Genomic DNA, 16328 nt, shown 5'->3' with positions numbered 1-16328 from the left:
GATGTCATCCTTTACTATTGCCCAGATGTCATCCTTAAATAACAGAGCTACACCACCTCCCTTACCATCCACTTGATCCTTCCGAATAGTTTGATACCCTCGGATATTTAACTCCCAGTCGTGACCATCCTTTAACCATATTTCAGTAATGACCACTAAATCATAGTCATTCACAATGATTTGCGCCATCAACTCATTTACTTTATTCTGAATACTACGAGCATTCAAGTAAAGTGCACTTATGTTGCTTTTTTTAACCTCTGTTTTGAATCTTAACATCTCCAGTTTTATTCCTTTTAGTATTACTGGGCCTATTCACTGAGATCCCCTCAGTCACTGTACCTTGTGCTGTCGCCTTTTTTGATTTTTGACTATGTCTTCTTTGCCTTGCACTTTCCCCCTTACTTCCTTTTGCTTCTGTCCCTATTTTACTACCTTCCCACTTCCTGCATCGGTTCCCATCCCCCTGCCACCTTAGTTTAAACCCTCCCCAACAGCTCTAGCAAACACCCTAGGACATTGGTTCCAGTCCTGCCCAGGTGCAGACCGTCCGGTTTGTACTGGTCCCACCTCCCCCAGAACCGGTCCCAATGCCCCAGGAATTTGAATCCCTCCCTCTTGCACCATCTCTCAAGCCACGCATTCATCCTATCTATCCTGACATTCCTACTCTGACATGAATAATAATTTTAAGAACAACAGTATGAATTTCAAAACTCAGTATCTTGCTTTTTCGGCATTTTGGGGGGGAATTGTCCCAAGATGTAGGTAAATTGACAGCACCTTATGTCTCAGCAAGCACAATTAATTTTTCTTAATTCATATATCCATTCTTATTTGTTATTTTAATTTACAAAATGAGCTCTTGGATATTTGTGTTCTATTTATTTAAAAGCAGTGCAACATTTCAAATCAAGCATATGTGTTTGCATTTACATAGAGCATTTAAGAGAGCAATGTCTCCAGGACTGCCGAAGGGAAGAGGCAGATTCATACCAATGGGAGGGAAAGTCAAAACCAGGTAGACACGTGTAGAGTACAATGTTCTAGAAAGCAAGGCTGTGTTATTTAAAAGCTAACACTGGTAATGGCTGAATAGAAGGAGGAAGTATGGCTCAGAAATTGGATGGCACCTGCAGAGAAAGAAGAAATTAGATTTTTTTTTTGAAGGAATGTGATGCAAGCTTTGAAAGCAGGGAAACAGCATGTTCACACAGTCATAGACAAGGGCATTGGGATAAGGCAAGGTACTTAAATTATGAAGAAGAGTTTGAGGAGAGAAAATGATTACCTCTCTAAAATCATTTTGGTGCTGGGATGAGATGAGAACTTATTCTGTTGAAACTGGGAATCGTGGCGGCCTCAAATGGCTCAGTGCCTGCAAGATGCTGAGATGACTGAATGGGTAATTAAGGAATTGGAGCTCCTCACATATTTGGACACGAGGTTGGAAAGAACGCAGAGTTTGTGATCGACGGGAGTAGAATGGATTGCCCTTACCCTTGAGTGGGAAGGGAATTTTCTTATCTAAAATAGCAGAGGACTAACATGTGAATATTCACATGCTAAATCCTAGACTTCGATTTGTTGCTTAACTGAAGTCCTTCAATTTCAAGGTTTTGACATGGTTTTGTTTTCTAGCAAGTTCCAAATGCTCACAAAGACTGGGTATGTGCCTTGGGGATTTTACCGGGCAGGTCAACTCTTCTTAGTGGCTGCAGAGGTGGCATCCTTAAACTTTGGAATGTGGACAACTTTTCACCACTTGGGGAGATGAGAGGCCATGACAGCCCCATAAATGCCATTTGTACCAACTCTACTCATATCCTTACTGCATCAGAGTGAGTACAGAGGATTGTACTAGAAACCTTTACAGTCAATCATTCTTTACCAATACATACAATTGTTAACTTTTAAGGCAGCCAAAATCCCTTGTGCATAAAACCTTCTTTCTTGAAAAAAAATCCATGTTTTCAAATAAAAAAATTTATTTCAGTGACCAAACCGTCAGGATTTGGAGTGCACGAAGGCCGTCAGACGGACAAATGCTGGAAGCTGCAGACACAAATGATGATGTCAGCAACTAAACACCAATACAGCAGAAAAGAAACACTCTCCTTGGCAGATAGCACTTTCATGATGGTTAAATGAGCAGTTTTATCTGGGCTGAAGGCAAACTGGAAGACATAACCATGACTGTAGAGAATTTCATCAGTTCTGAACGTTCCAATTCATACTACTATCAAACACTCGGCAGAGAAAAAGCATCTCATCAAGATATCAAAAACATTATGCATGACTGTGTTTTAGTGTTGTGAGAATAGTAATTGTGACAAGCTTTGCACTATGCAAAGCTGTTATAATACGTCTATTCAGTCTGCTGTAGCTTTCAGGACAGCAAGGCTTAGACATCAAAAAATACAAACGCGTAGCAAATCATAATCTTATACAGCTAATGGAAATTGCAATGTATTTGGTCTGTGGCAGTGCCGGAAAAAGTTTGTGCAGGTTTTAATAGATACAGCAAATGTGGCCTCTGTGTTTGTGCTTCTGTACAATGTCCATTGCTGTTGCATTACTTTAAAGACTGGATTTTGCAATGTCTATTTACGCGCAGTATTCTTGTATTCTCACTCAAATGTTTGTAGCAAATAATTGGGCTAGAATGTATCTGTGTTTGATGTTCCCATTTGCAACATTACCATATTGTCCCTCACTGCTCAGACTATACTGTCAATCCCATCTGCCTGCTATTCTTTCAAATAAGAGGAAATAGCTACTGCAGTTGAGTGGATGAAATGCTGCTATATTAACAGTGAGAAATAGTGCATATTTGCATTTAATAACTAACAATTAACTGGACAGTTTCACCTGGAGTGGAAATGCACTGTATATAGTGAGTTTGAAGAGATGAAACATGTTACGTTGCATCTGGTTGATTTCCAGCTGCTGTAGAATGTAGATAATTAAATGGGGATATATTTTATTTAGCTTTAGACTTTGAATGATAGTGTGATTTTACTAAGCTTCTGAAATTTTATAAGCCAGATTGTTTTAGGTTTTATTTGATGTTTCTCAATTTGCTTGTAAACAAATGGCCAAATAAAGAAATGCGTGCTCAACTTGCAAATATATTCTGAGGGTCATAGCATGCTGTGAATTAAAAGGAAAGGACATCACATCTCAGTACATTAAACCATACCATTTCAAATAACATTTATCGACGAGTGTTTCTCAAGTTAAAATTGTTTAAGAAATGCGTCAGATTCAAAGATTAAATGAGTCTCCCATAGATCCGGGATACTTTTTTGGATGCAAAATTCATTTGGCAGGCAGAACAAATGATATCAATTTTCAGAAGATGGTCTCTGTTTCATAAACAAATAATGTTTCCAACAATAGCATGGTAGACTTTATAAAATATAAGCAATTAATGGACCATTGGGTAAATTAATTGTGTGGGCTTGTGAATATTTGGGCCTGGGTTTGACTTTTCTGGGTTAGCTGTGATGGAGGCACTATAATTAGTCTGGATATCCATAGGGCACAGAGAAGGACGTTCCGACAATGCTCCTGCATCGGTCATTGTCCAGTGACCTTTGTCAAGAATTGGCCTTGTGGGATTATTAGATGAAGATAGGATTGAGCTCAACAATGATACCAAAATCTCCGACCTTCCTCCTGAACAAGAAAAGGGCTACTTAGACTGTAAACATGACCTCTCCAGTACGTCAACTCTTCTTCCCCCCCCCCCCCCCCCCCCCCCCTTTTTGTGGCGTCAAATACGTTCAGTGTTTTATCTCCCGTACCTTGCTTGGTAGATTATTCCAAGCATTTCACTCCCTTAACCATCAAACTCTTTACGCATTCTAACTCTACTTTTCACTAATTTCCTATTTGCCCAATCGGTTGCCATTGTGTGAGAAAATAATGAACCATCTGTGAATGTTTTGAGAAGTGATGGGCTTATATTTATGTGATGTTTTTCCCATTTGTCTAATTTGGTCTTACTCTTTTTGCTGTATTATGGTTTCTTAAATCAGTGTTTATTTTACTTATACCATTTAATATTCAATGTATTTTGAAGTCTCTTTAATCTTCTTTCTAGATTTGTTAGGGCAAACTGCTTGCCTGTGAATAATGAGCTAGTTTAGGAGCCTTTTTGTCCCTCATATGACGTCTTTTGAGACTGTAATGGCGTGAATCCGTGCCTTCAAGCAAGGAGAGAGGACCAACTTAATAGATTCAGATTATATATATATATAGTAACATAGCATACAGCAAGGCTACTTCAGTCCCATAACTCCATTTTTTTCCTGTAGCCTGATTTTCCTACAGTGTCATGCCTTGGGAAATAAAGTTTAAGGCCCAGATCATCCATTCGTCAGAGGGTCATACCCCAGAAATACCCTGGAAAATGTGCTGGGGGCCACCTGAAAGTTTGCAGGCAAAGACTGAATGGGAATTTCCTGGGACGTTTCAACTTCTGCTGTGCAATTACCCTACTTGTGGAACCCTCAGAAACTCTTATTTAAAGTCTGAGACTTGAGATGTTTCTAACTCACCTTAGAATTGTCACCCAGGAAAAATTGGGATTAAAACCAGTTCCAACTCCTATGTAACTAAACTATAGACCCCACCCGACCCCTGACTTCCGCACATGACACCTGACACCAATTCCTCCTCTCTCTTCCCCGCCCCACTAAGCATGTTTGTGTACTTTTTTTTAAAAAGTGTGAACTATACGTTCAATGGACCGAACAGTATAGGTCCTGGTAAAGTGCAATTTTAAGTATCAAATAGCTTTCATAAAAATTGCTGTTAAGCAAACTGAGAAACATGATCTCAAAGTAAACCATATTTCCATGGGTAAATTGAAATTGAAAAATACAAGTGTAATCTGCATTAGCCAAATTAATATTGTCTCTGTACACTTTGTATTTGATCAGGCTTATGAATTATTCAATTTCACAAGAAGTTGAATAACAAATATTTTAAGAATTAGGACTGTCAGAGCCCATTGATTCTTTCTGTGTATGTTCATTCTGCATATCTACTTCTGTCACATTAGAACAGTAATAAATATATATGTTGATTATAATGCCAACTAACTAAATAACCGTACTTGTTGATCGTTTGTGCATTGCTCGTGCACTTAACTCCAGTTATGTAACTTTGTTTATTACTTTCATTCTTGATATGTTTAACACTCTCTGCTGTCTTACCCATTTGTTTTTCCTGTATGGCTTTCACACGCTTTCCTCATTCCAGTTCTTGACTTTTTGATCACTTTTTTAAAAATAAATTTAGAGTACCCAATTAATTTTTTCCAATTAAAGGGCAATTTAGCGTGGTCAATCCACCTAGCCTGCACATCTTTGAGTAGTGGGGATGAAACCCACGCAAACACGGGGAGAATGTGCAAACTCCACACTGACAGTGACCCAGAGCCAGGATCGAACCTGGGACCTCGGCGCTGTGAGGCAGCAGGGCTAACCCACTGCGCCACCGTGCTGCCCTTTGATCACTTCTTGATCACTTTCAATAAATGTATCCTTCCTGCTGTTTCCTCATAGAATTTACAGGGCATCACTAAAAACAAATTATACTATTTCTGCATCTTAGTTTTGTTAAAGCCCCAAATGTATAGAATAAGGTCAGCCAGTGGGTTCCAGAAGCTATTGCAGTACATATGAGAGGGACACAAGCTGATTGAAGTGTGATTTGCAGTGTTCACATAGCAGTAATGTGGGACCAATAGAGAAGTGGTTTGAGATTTGAGAAGATGGTCTTCGTAGGAAGAGAGGGAACCAGCATGTACATGTGCGTGCGTGTCATGTGTTGAGTACTTTAGTCTTTTGATGGCTTCCTTTCAGAGAATGGCTTGGATTTAACAGTCAACATGCTTCAAGCTCTTCAAAACGTCAGTGGCAGCTTACGGAATTTAAATCAATAAAATCTGGAATATTAAACTAGCCTCCGTAATGGTAACCATGAAAGTATTATTGATTGTCATAAAAGCTCATCTGATTCACTAGGGCGGCACAGTAGCACAATGGCTAGCACTGTTGCTTCACAGCTCCAGGGAGCCTGGTTCGTTTCCCGGCTTGGGTCACTAAGGATTCTGCACATTCTCCCCGTGCCGACATGGGTTCCTCCAGGTGTTCTGGTTTCCTCCCATAAGTCCCGAAAGGCGTGCTTGTTAGGTGAATTAGACATTCTGAATTCTTCCTCCGTGTACCCAAACAGGCGCCATAGTGTAATTATAATAATAATTATTATTATTATTATGTCCTTCAGGGAAGATGATCTGCTTGGTCTGGCCTGTGAGATTCTCTTGATCCGCAACTACATGGTTGACTTTTAACTGCTCTCTGAAATCCCATCTGTCTATCTCAGGGGTGGGCAAACTTTTCCGTGCAAGGGCCACATTCAGAAATTCACAATTTTAAAGGGCCGCATAGTATATTAAGTAAAATAATTACTTCACCCGGTTATGATTCTGGGCGCCTCATATAGAACATAGAACAGTACAGCACAGAACAGGCCCTTCGGCCCTCGATGTTGTGCCGAGCAATGATCACCCTACTCAAGTCAACGTATCTACCCTATACCAGTAAGTAACCCAATAGCCCCCCCCCCCAATTAACCTTATTAAAAAATTAAATTTTTTTTTTTTAATGACTTGGTGGGCCGCATAAAGACCTTTGGCGGGCCGCATGCGGCCCGCGGGCCGTAGTTTGCCCACCCCTGGTCTATCTGATTCACTAGGGTGGCACACTGGTTAGCACTGTTGCTTTGCAGCACCAGGGATCGGATTCGATTCGGGAGAGTGCGGAGTCTACATGTTCTCCTCGTGTCTGCATGTTCTCCTCGTGTCTGCGTTGGTTTCTTCCGGGTGCTTCGGTTTCCTCCCACAAGTGAAAGACGTGCTTGTTAGGTGAATTGGACATTCTGAATTCTCCCTCTGTGTACCCAACAGGTGCCGGAGTATGGCGACTGGGGGATTTCACAGTAACTTCATTACAGTGTTAATGTAAGCCTACTTGTGAGACAAATAAAGATTTTTTGAAATGGCCGAGCAATCCATTCAATTCAAGCCCATTTAAGAATGCAGCAAATGCGCTGGCATGCCATTAAGGTGGGGTGGGTGGGGGGGGGGGGGGGGGGGGGGGGGATTGTCCACAGTTATGTTAATGTTTGTTGTAGATTTGATTGCTGAAGGTATCTCGGACAAGCCACACCTTCAACTAATGTATATGAATACACTTTTAACAGAGGTCACTATTAGCAATTAATGTTGGCAATCTTGATTAATTGTCCATTACTAAGTGTTCATGCCAATTATAGCCTGCCATTGTAGTCTGAAATTAGTTACCACAGCACATACTGTTGATATAGCTTGATGAATAGTGTTTTAGTATTTGTAGGAGATTAAGAGAAAATACCCAAGGAAGCTAGAGTAGAAATAGGAGCTCTGCTGACTTTCTTGGCAGCTTATTGTGATCTACAAATATGTATATTAAGGTAAGTGAGGGACTATACTCTGGTTTTAATGTTTATGTGGAAATAATTCTGGAACTTTTCTGGTGACGGCAGGCGGGAGGCAGCTGTGCGTTGGAGGGCTCCTGTTCGGGAACGACATTGTCAGGGATTGGCGCTCGGTCCTAGGGGCGGCGAAGGCCAGGAGAAAGCACAGGGAAGGGATATGTCAAGGACCAGTAAAAAAAACTGCTGTGAAAACAGCTGAAAGTTCGTCGGGGAGTAGAAAGGTCACCGCGGGGTCACCAAGGAAAATAGAGGCTGGAGCAAAGGGGGGGCCGCATTGTTTACGGCTGAAGAAATAACTAAGGTGATGGCTGCGGAATTTAAAAGGTAGTTTAGAAAATACATGGAGATGATGAGGGAGGTTTTGAGTATGCTGGTGGAAGAGGCGATTTCCCCGGTGACGGCGGTGGCGGAGGTGCGGAAGAGCTACGCTGCAAGCCCGACTGATCTTAAATTGTTTTTTTAGTATAATTCTTAGCATGATCCAATTGAATACCAAGTGCTATCCAATCACTGGATCGGAACTAATATTGGACACTTTCTAGTTTTGCAAGCATGGCTGATTAAGTATAGTCAATATTTTGTCTATTGCGAGCTGCCAAAGAGAGGTGCCATAGCAATGTCTCTACCAATCAGTCCACTTGTCATCAATCAGTCCACTTGTCAACAATCAGCTCTTTCTTCCCATGCCATGTAAATCTTTGCTCCCTTTACTGTTTGTGAAGGGCACAAATTTTATCTTGCATAGCTGTCCTGATGAGTGCAAGTCAAAAAGCTGCAATAGTATGTCTCTTTTCAGCAATACTTGTGTGAGCGGTTTAGGTATTCCAGATCCGAAGGGGTTATCTTGCTAACCTGTATCAGGTTAAGCCACCAAAAGAGGGAAATCTGTTTTTCTGTTAAGACTCTGAATAGCACTCACGAGGGGAGGTTACTTTTCTGTGTCTCAGTTAAACAGGATTTCAGTTATTTTCTTGTGGAAGAAGTTCAGATACGTCACTCATAACTAAAACCCCTTCCCTCGGTTGGTTGTGGATCCTTGTCGTTTAAGACTTCCCAAATGAGCGTCTAAAACATTTGAGTAAGACTGGACAGTTTAATTTCTAATAATGGTATTTTTATTATAAAATACTCTCAATTGATACATACAGAATTGCAGAGTTCAAAATATAAATTGGTTAACAGTCCTTTGTTATCTGTTAAAAATATAAATCAGTTAATAGTCCTTTGTTATCTGCTAACAAACTAACTTCTCTAAGAGAAGGATATATCTAAACATGGAAAATCCTGAAGTATCTCACATCAATTTCTAATACATTTCTAAGAAGTTTAATAGAAACACTTACAAAAACCACGATGGCCTTTGACGAAGCAAGCTGAAGAACAGAACTTTGACACACTGGCAGGAGAGTGTGTGAATGCCAGCTCTGCGAAACTGCTCCTCTTATACATAATTTCTCCTATTTAGTGAAGGGCTTTCCTGTATCTCATCTTTTGATACTGGCTAATTTCCTATCGCCAAATGGTCAGGTTTGTGGCTTTATCAACAATGTGATTTAATGATCTTGGTGTCTGCTTGAATGTCAGGTGTCTAAGATATATGGTCGGATAGGGAGTTGTTTGATACACATTTCTACTTCTATTTTTAATGTCAAGTTTCTATGTAGATGTTCAGATAGCCACTATTCCAAATGGTGTTATCTTTTTTAAAAATAAATTTAGAGTACCCAATTATTATTATTTTTTTTCAATTAAGGGGCAATTTAGAGTGGCAAATCTACCTACCCTGCACATCTTTGGGTTGTGGGGGTGAAACCCACGCAGACACGGGGAGAATGTGCAAACTCCAAACGGACAGTGACCCAGGGCCGGGATTCGAACCCGGGTCCTCAGCGCCGTAGGCAGCAATGCTAACCATGGCGACCGTGCTGCCCCCCAAATGGTGTTAATAAGAACATAAGAACTAGGAGCAGGAGTAGGCCATCTGGCCCCTCGAGCCTGCTCCGCCATTCAATTAGATCATGGCTGATCTTTTGTGGACTCAGCTCCACTTTCCGGCCCGAACACCATAACCCTTAATCCCTTTATTCTTCAAAAAACTATCTATCTTTACCTTAAAAACATGTAATGAAGGAGCCTCAACTGCTTCACTGGGCAATGAATTCCATAGATTCACAACCCTTTGGTTGAAGAAGTTCCTCCTAAACTCAGTCCTAAATCTACTTCCCCTTATTTTGAGGCTATGTCCCCTAGTTCTGCTGTCACCCGCCAGTGGAAACAACCTGCCCGCATCTATCCTATCTATTCCCTTCATAATTTTAAATGTTTCTATAAGATCCCCCCTCATCCTTCTAAATTCCAACGAGTACAGTCCCAGTCTACTCAACCTCTCCTCATAATCCAACCCCTTCAGCTCTGGGATTAACCTAGTGAATCTCCTCTGCACACCCTCCAGCGCCAGTACGTCCTTTCTCAAGTAAGGAGACCAAAACTGAACACAATACTCCAGGTGTGGCCGCACTAACACCTTATACAATTGCAACATAACCTCCCTAGTCTTAAACTCCATCCCTCTAGCAATGAAGGACAAAATTCCATTTGCCTTCTTAATCACCTGTTGCACTTGTAAACCAACCTTCTGTGACTCATGCACTAGCACACCCAAGTCTCTCTGAACAGCGGCATCCTTTAATATTTTATCGTTTAAATAATCCCGTTTGCTGTTATTCCTACCAAATGTGTTATCTTAAGTGTCAAAAGTTATATAGCTAAGAAAGAAGTTTATTAATTTATTTTAGTTGCTATCTTCTAGTGTTCCTCCCATGATCTAATTTATGGTTATAATTGCAGGAGGGTAATTTAAAGAATTTACGGGCTATCAATTCAAGGATCTTCCTTATCCCGCATTTGTCTGGGATGGCTTAACGATCCTAGGGGTCAGCTAAAGTTTTTTTGCACCTCATGGCGACTTTTGAAAGACCTTTCGCTGAAGTGGTTTTATTCTACTTTGAATTAAAATATTTGATGCATCATTTTCTGCTGCTCATACATGTCATTATTCTAAACCGAATTCTGCGAATAGTGTGATCTCCATCACACCAGTTCTGTATAATCTAACGACTATTCACAAAAACATTTTATTACTTGCACAAAGCTAGTGTGTTTGTGGCACAACAAATGTTTTTTAAAAATCTGAAGTCAGAGGGACAGAATCCCTGAAATCTTTCTTGGACCCTTCTTTGAAATTGTATGATGTGTATTATTAAATAAGAGGCCGAGGAAAAAGTTACATGTGGAAATCAGTTTTGAAGAATTGGTTCCTGTGGGAACAATAGATGAGTTGGGTGTACCAGTAGATCTGTAAAACATAAATATACAAAGCTGTTACTCGGGCAGTATAAAGCACAATGAATATATTAGAATACAAACATGCTAATTAAATAAAGAGGGGCAGCAGGGTAGCATGATGGTTAGCATAAATGCTTCACAGCTCCAGGGTCCCAGGTTCGATTCCCGGCTGGGTCACTGTCTGTGTGGAGTCTGCACGTCCTCCCCCTGTGTGCGTGGGTTTCCTCCGGGTGCTCCGGTTTCCTCCCACAGTCCAAAGATGTGCGGGTTAGGTGGATTGGCCATGCTAAAATTGCCCGTAGTGTCCTAATTAAAAAGTAAGGTTAAGGGGGGGTTGTTGGGTTACGGTTATAGGGTGGATACGTGGGTTTGAGTAGGGTGATCATGGCTCGGCACAACATTGAGGGCCGAAGGGCCTGTTCTGTGCTGTACTGTTCTATGTTCTATGTTCTATGTTCTAAATGATTAGGCAACGAAAAAGATTTTGAGAATGGAAACAGATTTGAAGTTGTAAAGCACAGTGATAAGCAAGTTAATTCTACTAGAAAGATGGGAAAATATTTTTAAATAGGTTTTTAAAATAATGACAAGTCAAATTGATATACAAAGGAGCTTTATGGAATTCTGAAAGAAAAGAACTAGAGACTGATATAAAATGGAGAAATAATGAGTGGTGCGTGATGCTACTTCAGCTTAATTGGTGACTTGGTGTATATGCTGCTTCCTGATTCATTATTTACTCTGATAAAACGTTCAAAAAGCAATTGGAGAAGAGTGATTTATGCATTTGGTACACTTTTGAAAATGATCAGATTAGCTTGTGGTAGAGGATCAGAATGACTTAAGTGACCTGTTATAATTTAATTTGGCCTAGACATTGTGAAGGGTTTTAATTTTAGCAAATTAAAACACTTGCACATTTTAGTACATAGCATTGACAAATCGCATGCAGGTCATCGTATAGCGCAAGTTGTTGTAGAGTAATTTTTTTCTATTTGACCTCAAGACTGCTTGCAGCCCAACTTCATTGTCCCTTACCCCACCCATATGGCATTTTTACATTTCCCACTCCATGCCCTGATGTATAAATCTACTTTTACTAGTGTGAGGAAAAGCTAATTGCCGTCAAGATAGCTTGCAAAGTGTGATATCAAAAGCCTTGTTTCCTGCTACACGTTCAATTTTTGGTGCATGAAACTGATCTTGGCAATGACCTGTATTTGGTGTGGGAGAAGACAAACATCAGATTTGACAATCTATGGAACCACTGCCCTCTTGTGTGTACCCTGCTTCAGTCAGTCTGATGCAGCTTATGCATGCCTAATTCGAGCATTACCGATTTAAAAAATATATGAATGATCAGATTTGAATTCTGGTGGTTTTGGGTTCCTGTGCATATACTAAATACTTCCTCAAATGGAACAGGCTTGCAGAACAACTATGAAACCAACCATAGATAATGCTGCTGAAATAGAATGCAATTTATATCCTCATCAGCTTGGGCACTTTAACAGTTTCTGAACACCTATGCTTACATCTCACCGAGGGGTGAACATTAGGAATAATGGAACATGGAATTTTGAGATTTATGGGTTATTTTGGAAAACTGATTTGTTTTGATTATTAAGGTCCCTGAAGGACATCAAGAATTTTAGTGATTCTTAAGATTGGGCTGTGACCTGGAAGACCATCCAAAGATAAATAACCCTGAACAGAGTATATATTCCTAATAATCCTTATTCCATTCAGGGAAAGTTGAAGTGCTGTAGACTGATTTGGATTGAAACTGCCTTTCAATTGTGTCTCCTGCAGGGGTACAGTCTGCATAATGGTGGAACGGGAGCATTAAGGAATGTGTCCAAGGAGTCCATTTTTATTCTATATGGATTAGTATTTGCGAAGAGAAAAAGTTGTCATAGGATTTGGGGGATACGATTCTCGTTAGGGACTGCATCAAATGTGCCAGTGGAGCAGGGTTGCTGAGACCAGGCTATGGTTAGGAAAATAACTTGTTTGAAGTGCATTGTGAACCAACAGACATTTTAAAATTGACCCTAGACTCAACACAAGAAACAAATAGTCTTTTCCGATGTAAAGTCATAGATATATGAGGGGATTATGATTCCACCTAAAATAACCATAATGAGAAATTTATAGCATTGAGTCTTGTAAGTTTAGGAGATGCTGACCTGAGGAACAGATGGTGCACTCCTGCTGAAAGGATGCACTCAGCATATAACTTGGTCCAAGTGGGTTGTTTAACATTGAAACCTAGAAATGACAGCTGGTTTATTGAAGATCAGCCCAAAAGCCTGCCAAAGGGAATCAACACCTTGTAAAGAGAAATTCCTTCAGGGTAGTTAATAGCCCAGTAAGTGGAACAGATCAACAAAGTATTGTGCCAAGTGATAGTGTCGCTGAGGCAGAGCTTGTTGGTGCCAATGTAGGTCCCATGCTTAAAAAGACATCTACTTGGCACCTCAAATGCTGTCTGTGTTGATTAATTGTTTGTTAGTGGCACAAAGCCAATCCTGGGGATGGCAGGGAGCTTTTTGAAGCTGATATTTGTTAAATATTCAGCAGTTTTGAAAAATATTGAGCTCAACAATGGTGGTAACCTTTTCAGTAACTGAAGAAGTTACTTAATTTATGATGTGAGATGAATATATCCACAATGAGAGTAGAGAAATTAGTGCTGGACCTCAGGAAGATCATCAAGTATGCTTGCCTCTTATTTGTAGAGGACTGAACTAGCCAATCACATTTTGATAGATTTATGGTATCACATTCAGCAAAGAGAATACCTGATTTCCCAGGGTGGGGATAGACTCCTGCATCTTGGGGAGAATGTGAAATGAAAAATTTGGGTTTACCATTTCATTAATATTTCCCCTCATTTGTCCACAGTTCATAAAATGAAAAAGCTATTTGTGGATAGGAGGCACAATGTGGTCACGAGTAGTCAATATTCTGTTACCCTGGCAGTAATAAATTATGCTGTTCCAGAGTCTTCACTGAGAGCTGATGAGTGAGGGAGTTTTAACGATTAATTTTTATCTAAGAGGGTTTTTTCTCTTTAATTAATGCCCATTTTTCACAAATGTTGAAAAGACAAGGCACTCTACCTGAATGCACACAGCATTCATAACAAGGTAGATGATTTAAAGGCACAATTTGAGGTAAATGGATTTGATCTAATTGCCATTATGGATATGTGGCTGCAGGGTGACCAAGACGGGGAACTGAGTAGTCAAGGATTTTCGACATTTGGGACGGACAGGCAAAAAGGAAAAGGAAATTATGTTGCAATGGTAATAAGGGATAAATCAGTACATTAGTACGGGCGGATCTCCAGTTGGAAAAACATAATGTGGAATCTGTTTGGGTGGAGCTAAGAAAAACAAGGGGCAGCAAATATTGGTAGGAGTTGTTTATCGGTCACCAAACAGTAGTGGTAGTTTGGTATTAATCAGGAGATAAAAGAAACATGCAGCATGGGTAACACAGTTATCATGGGTGACTTCAGTTTACATATAGATAATACCGTGGAGACTAGTTTCTGGCATGTGTTAAGGATGGTTTCCTAGAGGGCAGCACGGGGGCGCAGTGGTTAGCATTGCTGCCTCACTTCTCCGAGGTCCCAGGTTCGATCCCGGCTCTGGGTCACTGTCCGTGTGGAGTTTGCACATTCTCCCCGTGTTTGCGTGGGTTTCACCCCCACAACCCAAAGATGTGCAGGGTAGGTGGACTGGCCATGCTAAATTGCCCCTTAATTGTAAAAAATGAATTGGGTATTCTCAATTTTTTTAAGAAAGGATGGTTTCCTAGAGAAGTACGTTGAGGAACTGACAAGAGAACAATCCATTTTGGATCTAGTGTTATGTAATGAGAAAAGGCTCATTTATAATTTTGTAAGAACACCATGAAACAATGCTGAGGAACCTATAATTATTGAATTCTCATCAAAGAGGACTACTATAAAAACTCATGAGAATTGCAAGTGCCACCCTTTAAGAATGGACGGTTCACCAGGAGATGCTCTGGAGTGATAAGCAAGGCAAGCTTCCCTGCCTCCCTTCTGCTAGCATCTTCATTGTTATTTCCTCAGAATTATAATCTATTATTTGATCCTTGTCATTCAACAGGCAATTGGTTTTGCTTTGTTTCACATATGGCACTGATTTTGATTGGGAGGTATATTGGAGGCGAGAGTATCTAATATATGGAAAACCTGGAACAGAATTCCATGTCCTCAGTGGCCTTTTAGCTCAAACACTTTAATTTTACTTCTGGGCCTGCAGTCCAATGCACATGGTTTGATGTGGACCCACAGGCTATAATCTCAACCCCAGTATTTCAAGGGTCAATCCAATGATGGAATTTGGAAGTTTGAATCATGACAAAAGTATAACAAGACCGGCAAAGGCTGCTCTATAGTTCACTGATGTCTCTTTTTGTGGTGCTGCTGGGATCAGTGAAGAGCCAGAGGACGATCACCAGCCATGGAATTTGAAGAACCTGCTGTTGACACCAAGAAGATGTGGCCAGAGGTGACCAACGAAGGCAGCAGCAGACGTACAATGTCTTGCTACTGGATTTGGTGCAGGATGTGCTTTAATGGCCTAACCAGGGCATGAAAGGTGAGTATAGTTGCATATTTGCCCACATCCTGCTGATGTGCACACCTTTCCCCAGCATTGCCTCCTCAAGCACAATCCATTACATAATTTCGCACATCCACTTGTCCACCCATCCTTCTCTTTCTACGCACTTTGTTAAATCCCGACCTTTATGTAATTTCATACCTCTCATAGTCACAGTTACTAAATATCCTGCCCCATCAGGTGGACATACAACATTACATTTACTCAGCTTTGTTCTTTCCCGGATTATGGGAGGCAAGAGACTGAACACCAGGAAAAAGGAGAGAACCAGAGCTGGTTTGCTAGCTCACCAATGCAGCAGACGAGACACTGGAGATAAATGGAATTTCAGGGGCCATGGGATGGCGAGATAAGGACCTCCCAGATACACAATGATGCAAGTGAAGACCCACTGACATAATGGCACTCAGTCATCTTGACTTAACTTCAACAGTGATAACTTGCAATGTTACCTACCTTGCCAGTACCAATTCATATATTTTATCTTTGTCAGGGCTTTCACACAGGCAGCCAAAATTGGTGGAGATCGCTGAAGGTCATTTTTCTGCGGAGTTGAATCCTTTTTAATGTGTATCATATGTGAGGTGCCATTATTCAAGGAGGGTGGTAGGGATTAATCAGGAAATTACATGCCAGTGAGCAGTAGTAGGGAAACTATTGGAAATAATTGTGAGGGACAGAATTAATCTTCACTTGAGAGGCAAAGATTACATTATTAAAAATTTTCCAAGGAGGTATGTAGATGAGGGTAGTGCGATTGATGTAATC

The 16328-nt window shown here is 40.6% G+C and overlaps 1 protein-coding gene across 5 annotated transcripts in view; it reads left to right on the top strand.

The window, feature by feature from the left end:
* The window catches only part of kif21a (kinesin family member 21A), a 175040-nt gene extending 171905 nt beyond the window's left edge, over positions 1–3135 (top strand). For all 5 annotated transcript variants that reach the window (XM_038811220.1, XM_038811219.1, XM_038811218.1 and 2 more), the window contains 2 exons: positions 1642–1841; positions 1997–3135. In XM_038811220.1, the coding sequence (XP_038667148.1) occupies positions 1642–1841; positions 1997–2087 (291 nt within the window). In that variant the 3' untranslated portion in view covers positions 2088–3135. The remainder of the gene's footprint in view (positions 1–1641; positions 1842–1996) is intronic.
* The last annotated feature ends 13193 nt before the right edge of the window (positions 3136–16328 follow it).

The sequence above is a fragment of the Scyliorhinus canicula genome, chromosome 11 (assembly GCF_902713615.1).
Source record: "Scyliorhinus canicula chromosome 11, sScyCan1.1, whole genome shotgun sequence".
Taxonomy (NCBI): domain Eukaryota; kingdom Metazoa; phylum Chordata; class Chondrichthyes; order Carcharhiniformes; family Scyliorhinidae; genus Scyliorhinus; species Scyliorhinus canicula.
The sequence above is the reverse complement of the archived record's forward strand: the minus strand, read 5'-3'. Positions and strand labels throughout refer to the sequence as shown.